Source organism: Megascapheus bottae, chromosome X (assembly GCF_031878675.1).
Source record: "Megascapheus bottae isolate mThoBot1 chromosome X, mThoBot2.hap1, whole genome shotgun sequence".
NCBI lineage: Eukaryota > Metazoa > Chordata > Mammalia > Rodentia > Geomyidae > Megascapheus > Megascapheus bottae.
Window position 1 is genome coordinate 7,927,010 of NC_143547.1, and position 14,218 is coordinate 7,941,227.

The following is a 14,218-nucleotide window of genomic DNA, read 5'->3' on the forward strand; positions in this document are numbered from 1 at the left end:
AGCCTTGAGAAAGCCCAGGGATAGTGCTCAGGCCCTGAGTTTTTTGCCCAGGACTGGCAAAAAATGAGAGAAAACTTTAAACAAAGACTATTAGGCTTAAATTACATTGAGAGCAAGTCGATATAAGGGCCATTTGTTGACTTTACCATCACCAGTGATTGAACTCAAGGCTTTGAGCTCTCATTCATTCAGCTTTTTCTGCTCATAAATGGTGCTCTCCATTTGAGCCATACTTCTAGTCTCACATTTTTTGTGGTTAACTGGTCTCTCTTACACCTCTTATTTAAATTATAAATTTTTAGTTCACTATTAAGCTGGAAATTACTGTACAAAATTTTGGCTTTATTAGGGTTTGGACTCAAGTCACCTCATTGCTAGGTAGGTGCTCTACTGCTGAACCACACCTTCAGTATGTTTTCTGTGCTGGTTATTGTGGAGATGAGGCCTTGCTTTCTTTTTGGGTGCACACTTGGACTGCAACTTGGCTATTTTAAGCTTTCCATTGTATGTGTTCAGTGCATCCAGCTCTCAATTATGAGAAGGTCTTGTGGACTTTTCTTCCCAGGCTGGCACTGGACACTCATTCTTCTAATTTCAGCCTCCCAAGTAGCTAGCATTATAACTGTGAACCACCAACTCTGGGCTTTTGTATAATTTAACCCATAAAGATTTCAATCAAGGGGCCAGGAATGTGGCCTAGTGGTAGAGTGCTGGCCTAGCATGCACAAAGTTCTGGGTTTGATTCCTTGGTACCACACACATAGAAAAAGGTGGAAGTGGTTCTGTGGCTCAAGTGGTAGAATTCTAGCCTTGAGAAAGCCCAAGAACAGTGCTCAGGCCTTGAGTAGAAGCCCCAGGACTGGCAATGAAAAAAAAAAGATTTCAGTCAAAAGTAAAATGAAAATGCTTGGCAAAACAAAAAGAATTGATATAGTCAGTTACATATAATGGCTCATTTCCAGGTAATACTGGATCAAGTGGCTACAATTACTAGATTTCACAAAATCATGGTATTCGAAGCCCTTTGCCCTTTGACCCTGTTCATCTGAAATGAAGTCTCATTTTAAAAGTTCTAAGAAATTAAGCTATAAAATCACCATTTATACCTTGTTTAACTCCACTTTCCAAACTTATTTCATCATGCCATGTTCTCTTGTTCTTTTAGAAGGGAAATGATAGTTGAGGCACATTTGAGGCACAGATATACCTCTTTTTTTGTCGGTTGTGGGGCTTGAACTCTGGGTCTGGGTGCTGTCCCCGAGCTTTTCAGTTCAAGGCTAGTGTTCTACTACTTGGAGTCACATTGCCATTCTGGTTTTCTGGTGGTTAATTGGAGATAAAAGTCTCCTGCCTGGGCTGGCTTTGATCCTCAGATTCTAGCCTCCTGGGTAGCTAGGATTACAGGCGTAAGTCCTGAACAGTTGGCCAACAGATACACTATTTTTTTTTGCCAGCCCTGGGGCTTGAACTCAGGGCCTAGGCACTGTCCTTGGACACTTTTTGCTCAAGGCTAGCACTCTATCACTTGAAGCACAGCACCACTTCTGGATTTCTCTGTGTGTGTAGTTCTGGGGAATAGAACCCAGGGCTTTGCGCATGCTAAGCAAGCACACGGCCACTAGGCCATGCTCCCAGCCCCCAAATATATCTTTTTAACATTATGTCGTCATAGATTTCTCTGTTCGGAAAATACCACGAAGTATTTAAAGTTTCTTAAGAACCAATATCTTTTAACAGACAACAGTCCAAAGGAATGGATTTCTAGACAGGAAAATCCAGTTGTTCATGGCATAGTCAAACAATTAGAATAAATGAATTTACAGTAACAGTGAGTTGCTCTATATTAGCTCATTTCCCTAAAATGAAATAAACAGATCTTATTAATCTTAATATAGGAAAAGTAAATGATTCTACCTATTGATGTTGTATATTGACTTTTAATCTTTTCTTCAGGGACACATTACCTTCAAGAGGTTGGCTTGCAGAATCTAACATATTTTACTAACCATAAGACACCATGTGTGTAAGATATATTATTACTTATATGTCACTAATGAGAAAAGTCCACTTCTATTTAAACTATGACATTCAACAAATTGTGAGACATCTTCCAATTCATACAATGTTAAAATGTGAACATACTGTTTTTCTTCCTTCTTAACAATATTGTTTATTGGAAAAGAAAAAAATGTATATACTAATATACACATATATGAGAAAACTTTAAGAGATTTCTATTTACCTTACCATTACAAACATTTTCAGGTATTACAATGACTGATTAACAGATCAAACAAAGAAATAACTTTCAACTGCTCTGCTAGATTCTGAAAAAATATCCCAGAGGTAAAACTATCTCAGACAGTTCTTCATTGTAAGATTATTAAATACTTAAGCCATGTATTGTACAAGTGTTTTACATATGCATTCATTTCATTTAATTGTCACAACTCTATAAAACAGATCCTTATTTAGCAGATTATTAAATAATTATATGCAATTATGAAGTTATCAAGTAACTGAGAGACTCTCACAGGTCTTTATGGTTCCAAAGTTTTAACATTTTATTTTATTTTATTTTTGCCAGTCCTGGGCTTGAGCTCAGGGCCTGAGCCCTGTCCTTGGACATTCTCAAGGCTAGAGCTCTACCACTTGAGCCTCAGCACCACTTCCGGCTTTTTTCTATGTATGTGGTACCAAGTAATCTAACCCGGGTCTTCATGCATGCTAGGCAAGCACTTTAACCACTAGGCCAAACTCCCGGCCCCAAAGCTTTAACATTTTAACATTTATCCAAATTATATTTTCCTCTATAAATTTAAGGAGATAAGCAAAACTGAAACCCTTAAAGTAACTAGTGTATTCACTCAGAATAGGATAAATGCAAATAAATAATCATTACATGCCATTAGGGTATTTTTTTTCCTAAATTTGCTTTCTAAACTACATGTAGTATATTTTTGTTTTGTCAAATATTAAGTCATTTTACTTAGCAAGTAGGATTTATGGTTTATCCCTTTCATCTATACTTTTTGGTTCTAAATTGATAAATTTAAGAAATGTGATATTTGTTCCAGATTAATGATATATATTTCATTAACTCTAAAAGAACACAAGTTGATAGATGAGAAGGGAAGTACTTCTAATGCTAAGTAGTAAAATGTACTCATGTGAGCTGTAGGAATGAGATGTGTTTGTGTAATATACAGCTGTTACCAATATTTTAAAAGTTGTTATCCACTAAAATACATCAAGAACAGAATATATTAGTACATTTATGCATTACTTAGGTAGACTAACAAGATGTGACAAACGTTCATTATAATCTGAACCATATAAAAGCCTAAAACAGCCCATCTGCACTGGGTGAAGTAGGCCATTCTGACCTTGCCTGTCATTTGCAGCCTGACAGATCACATACATGTCCCTGAGCATGGGATTTTGGAGCAAATTTTATTAATTATAGCAATCATATGAATTTTTTAGTTGATTATAAATTTTAAAACATCTTAGCAATTCTGCAATTTGAACTTTTGGGTAAATTATTTGCTGTATTTTTAATCTTTTTAAAGTGTCATGTTCTTGGTCAAGACTGCACATCTTAATTATGCTGCCCTTTTTATGTAAAAATAAGATACATTCTAAAGAAAAAGTAAAGTCTGCCTATACTTTTTGGGGGATACTGGTCCTGGGGCTTGAACTTGGACCACGGTGCTCTCTCAACTTTTTGCTCAAGGGTAGAACTCAGCCACTTTACGCACAGCTCCAATTACGACTTTTTGCTGGTTATTTGGAGATATGAGTATTACATATATTCCTACCTGGCCTATCATGATCCTTAGACTCAGCCTCCTGAATAGCTAGGACTAGAAGCATGAGCCATGAATACCCATCTTATACTTGTTTAATTAAGTAAAATTTTTATCATTTTTTTCTTAAAGCTTAAATGCACACAAGAAGTTTCACATTTTGGATTTAGACCATTAGTTCAAAATCAAACCGCTAAAATAAAACATTTTCTTAGATTCTGAAAAACTGCCATTCCATATCACAAACAATCACTGAAAATAATGATGTGTTCAGTAATGTGTCATAGTTGTTAATAGACAGTTTATGTGTAACAATACCTGTCCTCTCCTCAGATCTTCACTTGGGGGAAAGAAAAAAAAACCTGAAAAGTGGTAAAAAATGAACAGAAAAGGGAAAGAAACTTAATGAAACATTTTTCAAAGCCATAAACAGTTTAATAGTACATTCTCCTATAGACAAAATGTGAAAACCTACGAAATACTGATGTAGAATAGAATCTCTGTACTATATTCTGTATCATACTATCCTAAGAGTGCTATACAATCTTTTGAAGTTAAATGATTACACATTCACTAAAGATGGTCTCTAAAACAAAGTGATTATTTTTATGACCAAGCATTTAGTTGACATTTTGAATGGTTTTTAGGTAGCTGTTTTTTTAAAGGCTGTCAAGATGGCTGTTTTTATCCAAGACATTGTACAAAACACATTGTTTAGATTATATACAACATACTGCATTGAGGCTATTTTTATACAACACATTTCTACAGAACAAGAATAGCTCCCTTAATTGTTTTTGCCAGTCCTAGGGCTTTAACTTAGGGCCTGAGCACTGTCCTTGGGCTTTCTCAAGGCTAGAACTCTACCACTTGAGCCACAGCACCACTTCCAGCTTTTTCTATAAATGTGGTACAGAGGAATCATAACTAGGTCTTTCTTTGTGCATGCTAGGTCAAACTCCTGGCCCAGCTTGCTTAATTTTTGAAGACTGTTCATATTTACATCTACTATCATTTACACGTAGTCCACTGCAATTGAAAAAAGTGTTATTCTAAGACCGAATTATAATCTAGTAACTGTTGTCCCTGACAGAAGTGGTAAGGAATTTGTAGAACAGAAGAGCCACAATTGCTTGATACCTCTTTCCTAAGCAGTTATATATTCAGAAACATACTAGCATAATTAAATAATTCACTAAAGAACTCTGAATTCACCTAGACTACATAGAAAGTGATTTTGTTGTTTTTGAATCTTGCAACAACCCTCACTTTGCTTACATAGTACTTCCTTTATTATCATCCTAAATTTGGGTCTTTAAACATTTGGCCTAGTTCTAGCCTATCATATTCTGACCCATGTTGAGTTCAACCACAAGGGTTTTTTGTTTTGAACACCATGAGACTTGTGTGAGGTCTTAAGGCAGGAAGGCTTGTGTAAAGGAATGAAGAAAGTGCCTGTGTAGTTAGTGAGGCATTTAGGTTTTTTAAAAATTGTTAATATTTCAATGTATGATTAAAACAATAACCACAGGAATAAGATTCCTAATCACTCTATTCCTAACCTTATGATTCATTCAGCAGACATTTACTGAGTCCGTAACATGCATGTGCCAGCACTGAATTAAATGCTGAGGATACAGACAGAACTGTCTCTGCTTTCAAAAGTTCACAGTACACTAAGGATGAAACCCTAAATGAAAATTCCTATGTAGACAATCCTGAAATCTTTTAGCCTGGAGAGAAAAATTTTGACATAGCTGCTCAAGTAAATAACTATTATAAAACGATGTTATCCAGATAAAGTAAATAGTTCTCTGATGTCAATCTTCTCAGGAAGACAGGCATAATAATGTTATCAATACTAGATCGGAGTGAAAACTCTCCCAATCCTTCCTTCATTACTTTCAATATTTCCAAATTATATCAGAAATAATGAGAAACAGGTGAATAACCAAGTTTAACAAAAATATCTAAAGGCAATTTCTGGAAGTTTAGTTTTAATAAATCTAGGCAATGGCTGGCTCTGTTTGACATACCTCATGCCAGAATAGCAAGAAAATTATTTGAAAATGGCCAATTGTGAAATCATATTTGCCAGGTCTTGGAAAACATGACAGTAACTGAAATAACAAGGCATTACCAAAGACATCTCTTATAATACTTTATTTCTGAAAAAAAATGCATGACCTCTAAATACTGGCATATTTATACCCTGAATTTTTCCATAAAACATTTGAAGCAGCTATCCTAAAGTACAAGAATTGTATCCACTTGGCTTTGAATTATGGTTCTCCCATTTACTGCTTGTTAATTTTTGTGCCCTTTAACTATTGAGTTGTTTCCTAATCTGTAAAAATGGTAACCATAATCCTCCCTGCTGGGTCACAGGAAGGATAAAATGAAATAGCATGAGTAACACAGTACCTAGTAGATGCCAAGTAAATATTCATTTTGCACCTTCCTTTGTCCAAGTGAATGCTATGCAAAAGAGGGATAAGGTGGAATTTTAAATGACTTCCCTACATATTAATACATGACGAACAGAAATGGAAAATTAATTTTGAGTTGCAATTGTTATTATCTGTATGTAAAAATCAGGCTCAAAGCAAATTCAATTTCTTTCACAGGTGAAACCTTTGAGAACATTTTATTCCCTTTTAAGCTGTATTTTAATGCAATTTTTTTCTGAAGGAAAAAACACAGGAGAGATCAAAGATTTTTAGTCCTAGATAGCTAAAAAAACGAAATTCTGCCAGGGTTAAAAAAAAAAGCCAACAATTTGCTTTTTTAAAAAAAATCAGGTAACACACGAATATCTTTCTTACTGATGAGCATTTAGTTTCAGGTTTTAAAAGCATTATCCAAGTATCAAAATATTAAGCACCCCACTCGTAAGCACTATTACAACTCGGCTTGCTTTAAGGAGAACAAGTAAATATTTTTATCCAGCAGTGGAGGCGACTGGAGGGGGGGAGAGGAGGGAATTGAAAAGCGATTTGAACTCTTTTCCCCTCCCCCTTCATCAGCCTTGAGAATGCAAGTGTCCCGCATCTCAGAGCAAACTTAGCTTCAGTTTTACTGACGTAACCAGTAACCCTATCCACCTCTCACACTGCGGAGGCTAGCAGGGCAGAGGCTGCCGCCAAGTACACCACTCATCAGAGCCTGCCCCATTCCACCCCCGCGTTTCACTCATGCTTTCCAGAAATGGGGTCACTCACTCTGTAACTATTACACACAGGTAGCCTATCATCCTGTAATTCCCCCAAAGTCGGCTGCGAGGAAAGAAGGCAGCAAAAAAGTAAAGAAGGAAAAAAAAATCACAGGACGCACCACCATCAGGAATTGATTTTCCACTGTGGAGAGGAGAGGAGATGCCCTGCAATGGGGTCTCCTCTGGATTATTTTCCCACAACCTGAGTTGGTTCTGGGAAAGAAGACGACTGCGAGGAGCTCAGTACTGTGATGTGTCCGGGGGAAACTGTTTTGCCCAGTTTGGGTGTATTATTTGGGGAATTTGATACTCGGGTGGGTGTCCTAGGGACGGTCACCATTTCCCGGGCAAGGAAAACCAGAACGCCCTTTACCGCGGTCGCTGATCTCCTTGAAATATCACCCACTCACCTCCACGGACAGGAAACTCAAGTTAAAGTCTCAGAGACAGGGGTCCTCAGACTCAGAGACTTTAGAAACCAGAGGGCAGGGGGTGGAGGACCTGAGGCTTCTACTTTTTTCCCCCCTTTGCAGCAGCAGAAGTCGCTGCGGCAGATGGGGGGGGGTTCGAAACCCTCGGCAGTCCCGCACCCCTAATTTAAAACCCTCACTGGTGGCCATTCCGGCCCCCACGACGAGTCCGTCTCCTGAAGCCACCCCTACTCCCGTGGCCAGATCGGAATTTCTATTCCCGAATGAAGCCAACCCTCTTTCATTCCTTCAAGTCGCCAAGGTCCGGGGAAGCCACCGATCCCACAGGGCCAAACTTCCCAAGTCTCCGCCAGCCCCCACTCCGCCTCCTGCTCTCCCCCCCCACGCAAAGTTGATTAAAATCGGCTTCTCGCAAAGCCTCCGCTCCCACTCCAAACCCCACGCGCCACCACACCGGCAGACCCCAAAGCGAGGGAACGAGGTGAGGGTGAGGATGGGAGGAATAGACAGATGAACCCCAACAACCCAAACCAGTTATCCTGTACCGGGGACGGAGGGGGGGGGTGGACAGGACCGAATGCCCAGCTGCGGGAGAAGAACGGGACGGGAGGGACTGGGAGAGGGGGCGCGCCGGCCCTAGGCGCCCCGCTGTACTCACCTCAGCACTGTCGGACGGGCTCTCCACAGCCATCTTCTGCCACGGGTCCGCCAGCTGCGCCAGCGGCATCTTCCCCCCCGGCCCGCCGCCTTCACCGCCTCCTCCCTCCCCGCCCGCCCCGCTCTGTCGCCGCCCGAGCCCCACGGCAGCAGCGGCGACAGCGGCAGAAGCAGTCGAACAGCAGCAGCAGCGGCGGCGGCTCCAGACAGAGCTCAATGCCGTCACTGACCGACCAAAAGAGAAGCGCCTGGCCAGAGACGCCCGCGCACCGAGCTCTGAGCCTTGCGCCGCCGCTCGGCACCCAGGCTCGCCCCTTTCTTCCTCTCCTCCTTCCGCCGCCGGGACTACAGCTCCGCCCCCTACCCCGCTCCGGTTCCCGCGCCCGCTCCCAGCAGAACAGCGACCGCCGCGCGCTCCCCTACTTCCGCTCACAACATGGCGCCTAAGCGATACCTGTCTCTCAGAGCGAGGCTGGGCCGCCGCTGCCACCGCCGCGCGCACCCAGGGGCAGGGCTACGAGAAGCCACGCCCCGAACCGGGGCGCTGAGCTCCTCCCTTCTCCCATCCCACCCCTCCCTTTTGGCCCCAGCCTCAGCTTCTGGGCCGCGCCTACTTTCAGGAAGGGCGAGCCCAAGAGATCTGGGGGCGTCGGCGGGAGACGAAGGAAAGAAATGGGAAACGCAGGAAGGGCGAAAAGCTGAGCGCCTTTAATTGCCACGAGGCTAGTGGAGATAGGAGGCTCCGTGGGATGAAGAGAAAAGTGGTCCCTGCCCAGCTGGGGAAGCGCCTACCTTGCATTTGTCCCTGGGCAGAGGCGTGAAATGTCTTTGGGTTTTCTTCCCCAGGCTGTGCGTCCTGTTGACGTGCCTACTATAAGGACACTTAGCCTGATGACCTAGGTACCCACCCCTCCAGAGTCACTCGCCGAGCATTCACCTGAACTCCCCCCCCCCCCAACTCCTGCTCTAACAGGGACTGGGGAGGCTTTGTGCATGGCAGCGCTGGGGAGATTCCTGGTTTCATTCAAGGCTCGCCAAGTTGATAGTCCCGTGTTTAAATTTTGGTTCTCAGAGGTCTTTGGTTTTTGTTTTTGGGGTTTTTTTTGCCCTCCAGGATCCCTCTTCCCCGCTAGAAAACCCCTCCCCAAGTATGTATGTAGAGACTCGAGCTTCAGCCCGGACCCTCGACACAATCTTCCTTACTTTGAGTCTTCAAAGAAACACTTGAGGTTTCTTAACGTCACCCTTCCCGGCAGAGATTGGGGAGTTAGTAAAAATATCTTGTAAGCTGGAGCGCGGGGTTCTTGCTCCACTGTTGACTTGAAATACAAATTTTGATTTTTTTTTTTAAAGCGGGTTGATCGTGGGAGGAGAAAGGGAGGGGAAGAGTTCTGACTCCTCCTCCTGCCCAAGATGGGGGAAAGCCCTGAGTTAAGGAAACCCAATCCCCAAATGGTGATCAAGCTCCAGAATCACTAGAGAGATTGAAGATAGGGGCCTTAGCGTCCTAAGTGGGCCTTGGGAAGGTTCCAGGAGGCCATTCACTGAGCCAGGTGTCCTGGCATTCAATGTAAGCCGGAGTAGAAATGTGTAAAAGTCACTGGCTGAGTGGAAAGCTACTGCAGCCCCTGGCTAATCGCCCTTTTAGGCGAAGGGAAAATGCAAAGTGAAATCTCCCAGCCGGCCTGCCTCTCCCCCGCCCCCCCTCCCGTCCCCAGAGCCTTGGCGGAGGCATCCTAGTCCTCCCACGCCTGGCTACCACAGCGCGTCCCCCCGCTGCTGCGTGCCTTTTAACAGCTGCCTTTCATCATCCCAAGACTCCAACACACCTGGAGAGCCCTCGCCTTCCTCCTGCATGCAGGTGTAGGAATGACATTAGAGACCCACACCCAGCCGGCAAGATGTGTCTGTAGTGGTGCCGCGAGGCTTTCTAGCACGGCTCATGGGAAGCAAGTGTTGGACTCTTTTTTAAACTGCTTTCCTCAGTGTTTCTCTTCCCTTAGCCTCCAGGCCTGGGAACCTGGAGGCCATGTGAGGAGGCTCTGACTGTTTTCAGAGAGCACATGAAGCCAGCTGGAATCCTTGCTGCTGGACCTCTTTAGCTTTTGACTCAGCTCTGGTTCGGCAATAACTTGGTGAGGGCTGGGAAAGCAGGGCAGGTGGGGCTACTAGGCTCTTGGGGTTGCCATTTCTCTCAACATACTTGATTCCCTAGCTGCAAAGGTAACCTGGCCCCAAACTCGGCTCATGATGCAGCACCTTCGTGGAATTCTAGACAACAAAAGGAAATTGAAGGAATTTGAAGTAAAGAGTTGTGTATTATTTTGCATTTTTGCCCAGACTAATTAAGCGTTCACGTACATTGCCAAACTATATTACCACTGCTTATGGCGAAAAGGAGTACGATCGTCAGTTTGGTTTGTTTAAGGTAAATTAGCTCCCCAGTGATCAATTATTCCAGTTAACTTGGTTGCTTTAGTAAAAAACATACATAGTTCAAGAGACATTTATTACCTATCTAATACTCTCCAAAGCTAATTACTCTACCTAAAACATGAAATAACCTTGTAAAATTAAAGCATATTGTAGGCCATTTTCAGTATCAACTTTTATTCATTTGTTTACCTTGAGATCCAATACGAAGAACTTAAACCAAGTTAACTGATCTGTAAAAGTAAACAGTGATCACAATGGTGGGAATCAAACATTAAATGGACTGTGAACAAAGGGTTAAGGTACCAAAGATGTCATGTACACATAGTATCAACTTGAAAACTGCAAGAACTGATATAGAAAAACACTGTTCTTTATTTTGCTCTAAAGGAAAAGCAAGTAATTATTTTTTTGCATTGGGGGGAGGACGAAGTGAAAGTTAACAAAAAGTTATTTTTCTTTTATTTCTTTGATTAAGTCCAAGAGTAAGGATTCAACCATTCTCTTTGGGAATTTAGAAACAATCAAAGGATGCTGGAGCTGTGTGTGAGTGTGTGCACACTAATGCTGGGGATTGAATCCAGGGCCTGGGGGCTGTCTCAAAGCTTTTTTGCTGAAGGCTAGCCCTCTACCACTTGAGCCACAGCTCTACTTTCTGCTTTATTTGTTGCTGGTCAATTGGAGATGAGAGTCTCATGGACTTTCCTGCCTCAGCTGACTTTGAACTATGATCCTCAGATCTCAGATTTCTAATTATCTAGGTAGTGGGAGGAGTAGGCATGAGCCACCAGTGCCAGGCTAATGCTGGAGGATTTTTAAACATAGTAGCTGATGTTGCCATAAGCAGGATTACTTTTTTCCCCCCAACAAAGCAAAACTCTAAGTGTAACTATTAAAATAGCTGTCCCATGTTGCTAGATTTGCACAGTTGGTGACCACCAGCAACATGGAACTACTGACCATTAAAATGAGGTTGGCTGATTGAAATGGAGATATAAAAAGAAAAAAGAAATTGAGATGTGCTGTAAGTATAAAGGTCATACCAGATCTCAAAAACTGACTGAAAAAAAGAATGTGAAGTCAATCACTAACAATTTCTATATTAAGTACATATTGACATATTTTGAATCAGTTGGGTTAAATAAAATATTTCATTAAAATTTATTTTTGGGAGGGGCAGAGGGTTAAGACAAAATCTCACTCACTCTGTAGACCAGACTACATTTTAACTCAGGACCCTCCTGCTTCTGCCTCTTGAGTGCTAAGATTACAGACATTCACCACCATTCCTGGCCTCCAATTTCACTTTTTTTGGGTGCCAATTCTGGGTCTTGGACTCAGGGTCTGGGTGCTGTCTCTGAGCTTTTTACTCAATGTTAGTGCTCAACCATTTCAGCCACATATCCACTTCTAGCTTTTTTTTAAAAAAAAATAGATTAATTGGGAGTGAAAGTCATGGATTTTTCTGCCTGGGCTGGCTTCCAACCTTGATCTTCAGATCTCAGCCTCCTGAGTATCTAGATTTACAGACATGAGCTATAGGCCTGAGCTACTGGTGCCTGGCTCCAACTTTATTTTTTTGTGTTGTTACTATAAATGTAGCCAACAGCCTAGCTCTAGAGCTGTCTTTCAGCATTGCCCCTTGTATTCCTACAAGTCATATAACCTTAAATGGTGCCTTCAGATTTCTATCTTTTTGGCATCAGTTGCAAAATCAGCAGAAAGGTCTAATTTGGTTATCTCCTGATCTCACTACCTCAAGATTCCAGAGCCAAAATATTGGAAAGCAGAGAAATCAGCAAACCTCAGTAGAAACTAAAGCAGAGAAAACAGCAAACCTCAGTAGAAAAATCTAAACTAGGTTTCCAAGAAATCATTCCTAATGTATGACAGGGCAACTAGATTTAACCTCCTCTGCCCCCAACAATTTCCTGCTATAATTATAACCTTTGTATTCCAGTTTAAATGGGCATTTAGTTAACAAAATAACATTTGTTCCAAAATGGAGTTAGCTCAGTCTGGAAAAGTTGCAAGACGACTAACTATGGCTCATGGTGTAAACTCTACCTCACATTCAAATTCTTAACTCTATACCTACAGATAGGCCTATGTGTAGATATTTTCTACTCTAGAAAACTCAGGAAACATGATCAACACCTCTTTTTTTACATTATCTGAATCATATTTATTTTTCACACAAAAAAGTAATCACTAGAGAGGTTACTTAACTGCTTCTTTTCAGAGCGAAAGCAAGATAAAATTTAGGCCTATTTTATGTGACATCCGATAGTTATTTAATAAAATACACGATGGCATGTATTTCATGTATATGAATGTTTTTCTTTGAAGTGTCTCAAATAAAAAGTATTCAGAATATTTTTCCTGGCCTTGGATGTCATTCAGTGGCATAGCCCTTTCTTAGCCTGAATGAGATCTCAACTTCAATTTCTGACATTGAAAAAGAAAAAAAAAGATTGAAGAAATGAACAAAAAAGAAAGAAATTCCTGATTGACACACATCTTAAGAAAGAGCAGGAGAGATCTATTTGAGGATGTGAGAGTGATCTGGTTGCAACATCTGTCACCACATTAATCAACAGAGTGATTTGGCTGATCTGGGTAGCTAGGTATGTTTTCCTTCCTCCTTCACCTCTCCTTGCACTCCACTTTGTTGAAGATATAACCATCTCACAGTAGAGAAGAATTGTTCTTTGGTCAAAGGTATAAAGGCAGCTGTTCTCCTTTGCTAGAACCTCCAAACAAGTTCTCAGAGAAAGATTTACTTGAAAAAAAAATATGAGCTTTTGAAAATATCAGGCACTTCCCTAGGTTACTTTCCAGATATGAGGTTTAATTACTTTATATTATATGTTTTTATTTTATTTTATTTTGTCGGTCGTGCGACTTGAACCCTGGGCCTGGGTGCTGTCCCTGAGCTCTTCAGCTCACGGCTACTACCTTATCCCTTGAGCCACAGCACCACTTCCGGTTTTCTGGTGGTTAATTGGAGATAGGAGTCTCTCAGACTTTAGTGTCCGGGCTGGCTTTGACCCATCATCTTCAGATCTTAACCTCCTGAGTAGCTAGGATTACAGTTGTGAGCTACCGAGCCTGGCTTATATGTCTTATATGTATATATTTATTTTTATTTTCTTTTTTTAATTTCTTTTTTTCTTTTTTTTTTTGCCAGTCTTGGGCTTAAGCTCAGGGCCTGAGGACTGTCCTTGGATTTTTCTCAAGGCTAGAACTCTACCACTTGAGCCTCAGCACCACCTCTGGCTTTTTCTAAGTATGTGGTACCAAGGAATCGAACCCGGGTCTTCGTGCATGCTAGGCAAGCACTCTACCACTAGGCCAAACTCCCGGCCCTTATTTTTATTTTCATGGGGTTTGAACTCAAAGCCTAGACACTGTCCCTGAGCGGTTTGTTTTTTCCCCTCAAGGCTAGCTTTCATCACTTTGAGCCATAGTGACAATTTGGGTTTTCTGGTGGTTAATTGGAAAGAAGAGTCTCATGGACTTTCTTGCCCAGGCTGGTTTTGAACTGCGATCCTCAGATCTCAGCCTCCTGAGTAGCTGGGTTTACGGGTGTAAGCCACTGGTGCCTGACTTTATGTTATATACTAATTGTTTAAATTTTAGGTGTTGTATATGATAAAAGACATTAAGGTGAA

General features: G+C 41.7%; 1 protein-coding gene across 4 annotated transcripts in view; it reads right to left on the reverse strand.

The window, feature by feature from the left end:
• Rps6ka3 (ribosomal protein S6 kinase A3) overlaps positions 1–8,207 on the reverse strand; it is a 92,643-nt gene extending 84,436 nt beyond the window's left edge. For 3 of the 4 annotated variants that reach the window (XM_090326401.1, XM_090326399.1, XM_090326400.1), the window contains exon 1: positions 8,113–8,188. Coding sequence is in view for 1 of the 4 variants with exons in the window: in XM_090326403.1 (XP_090182529.1) it covers positions 8,113–8,181 (69 nt within the window). In the remaining 3 variants the exon portion in view is untranslated. Of the gene's footprint in view, positions 1–8,112 lie in introns of all 4 variants that reach the window. The other variant, XM_090326403.1, reaches the window with a different exon arrangement.
• Between the last annotated feature and the right edge of the window lie 6,011 nt (positions 8,208–14,218).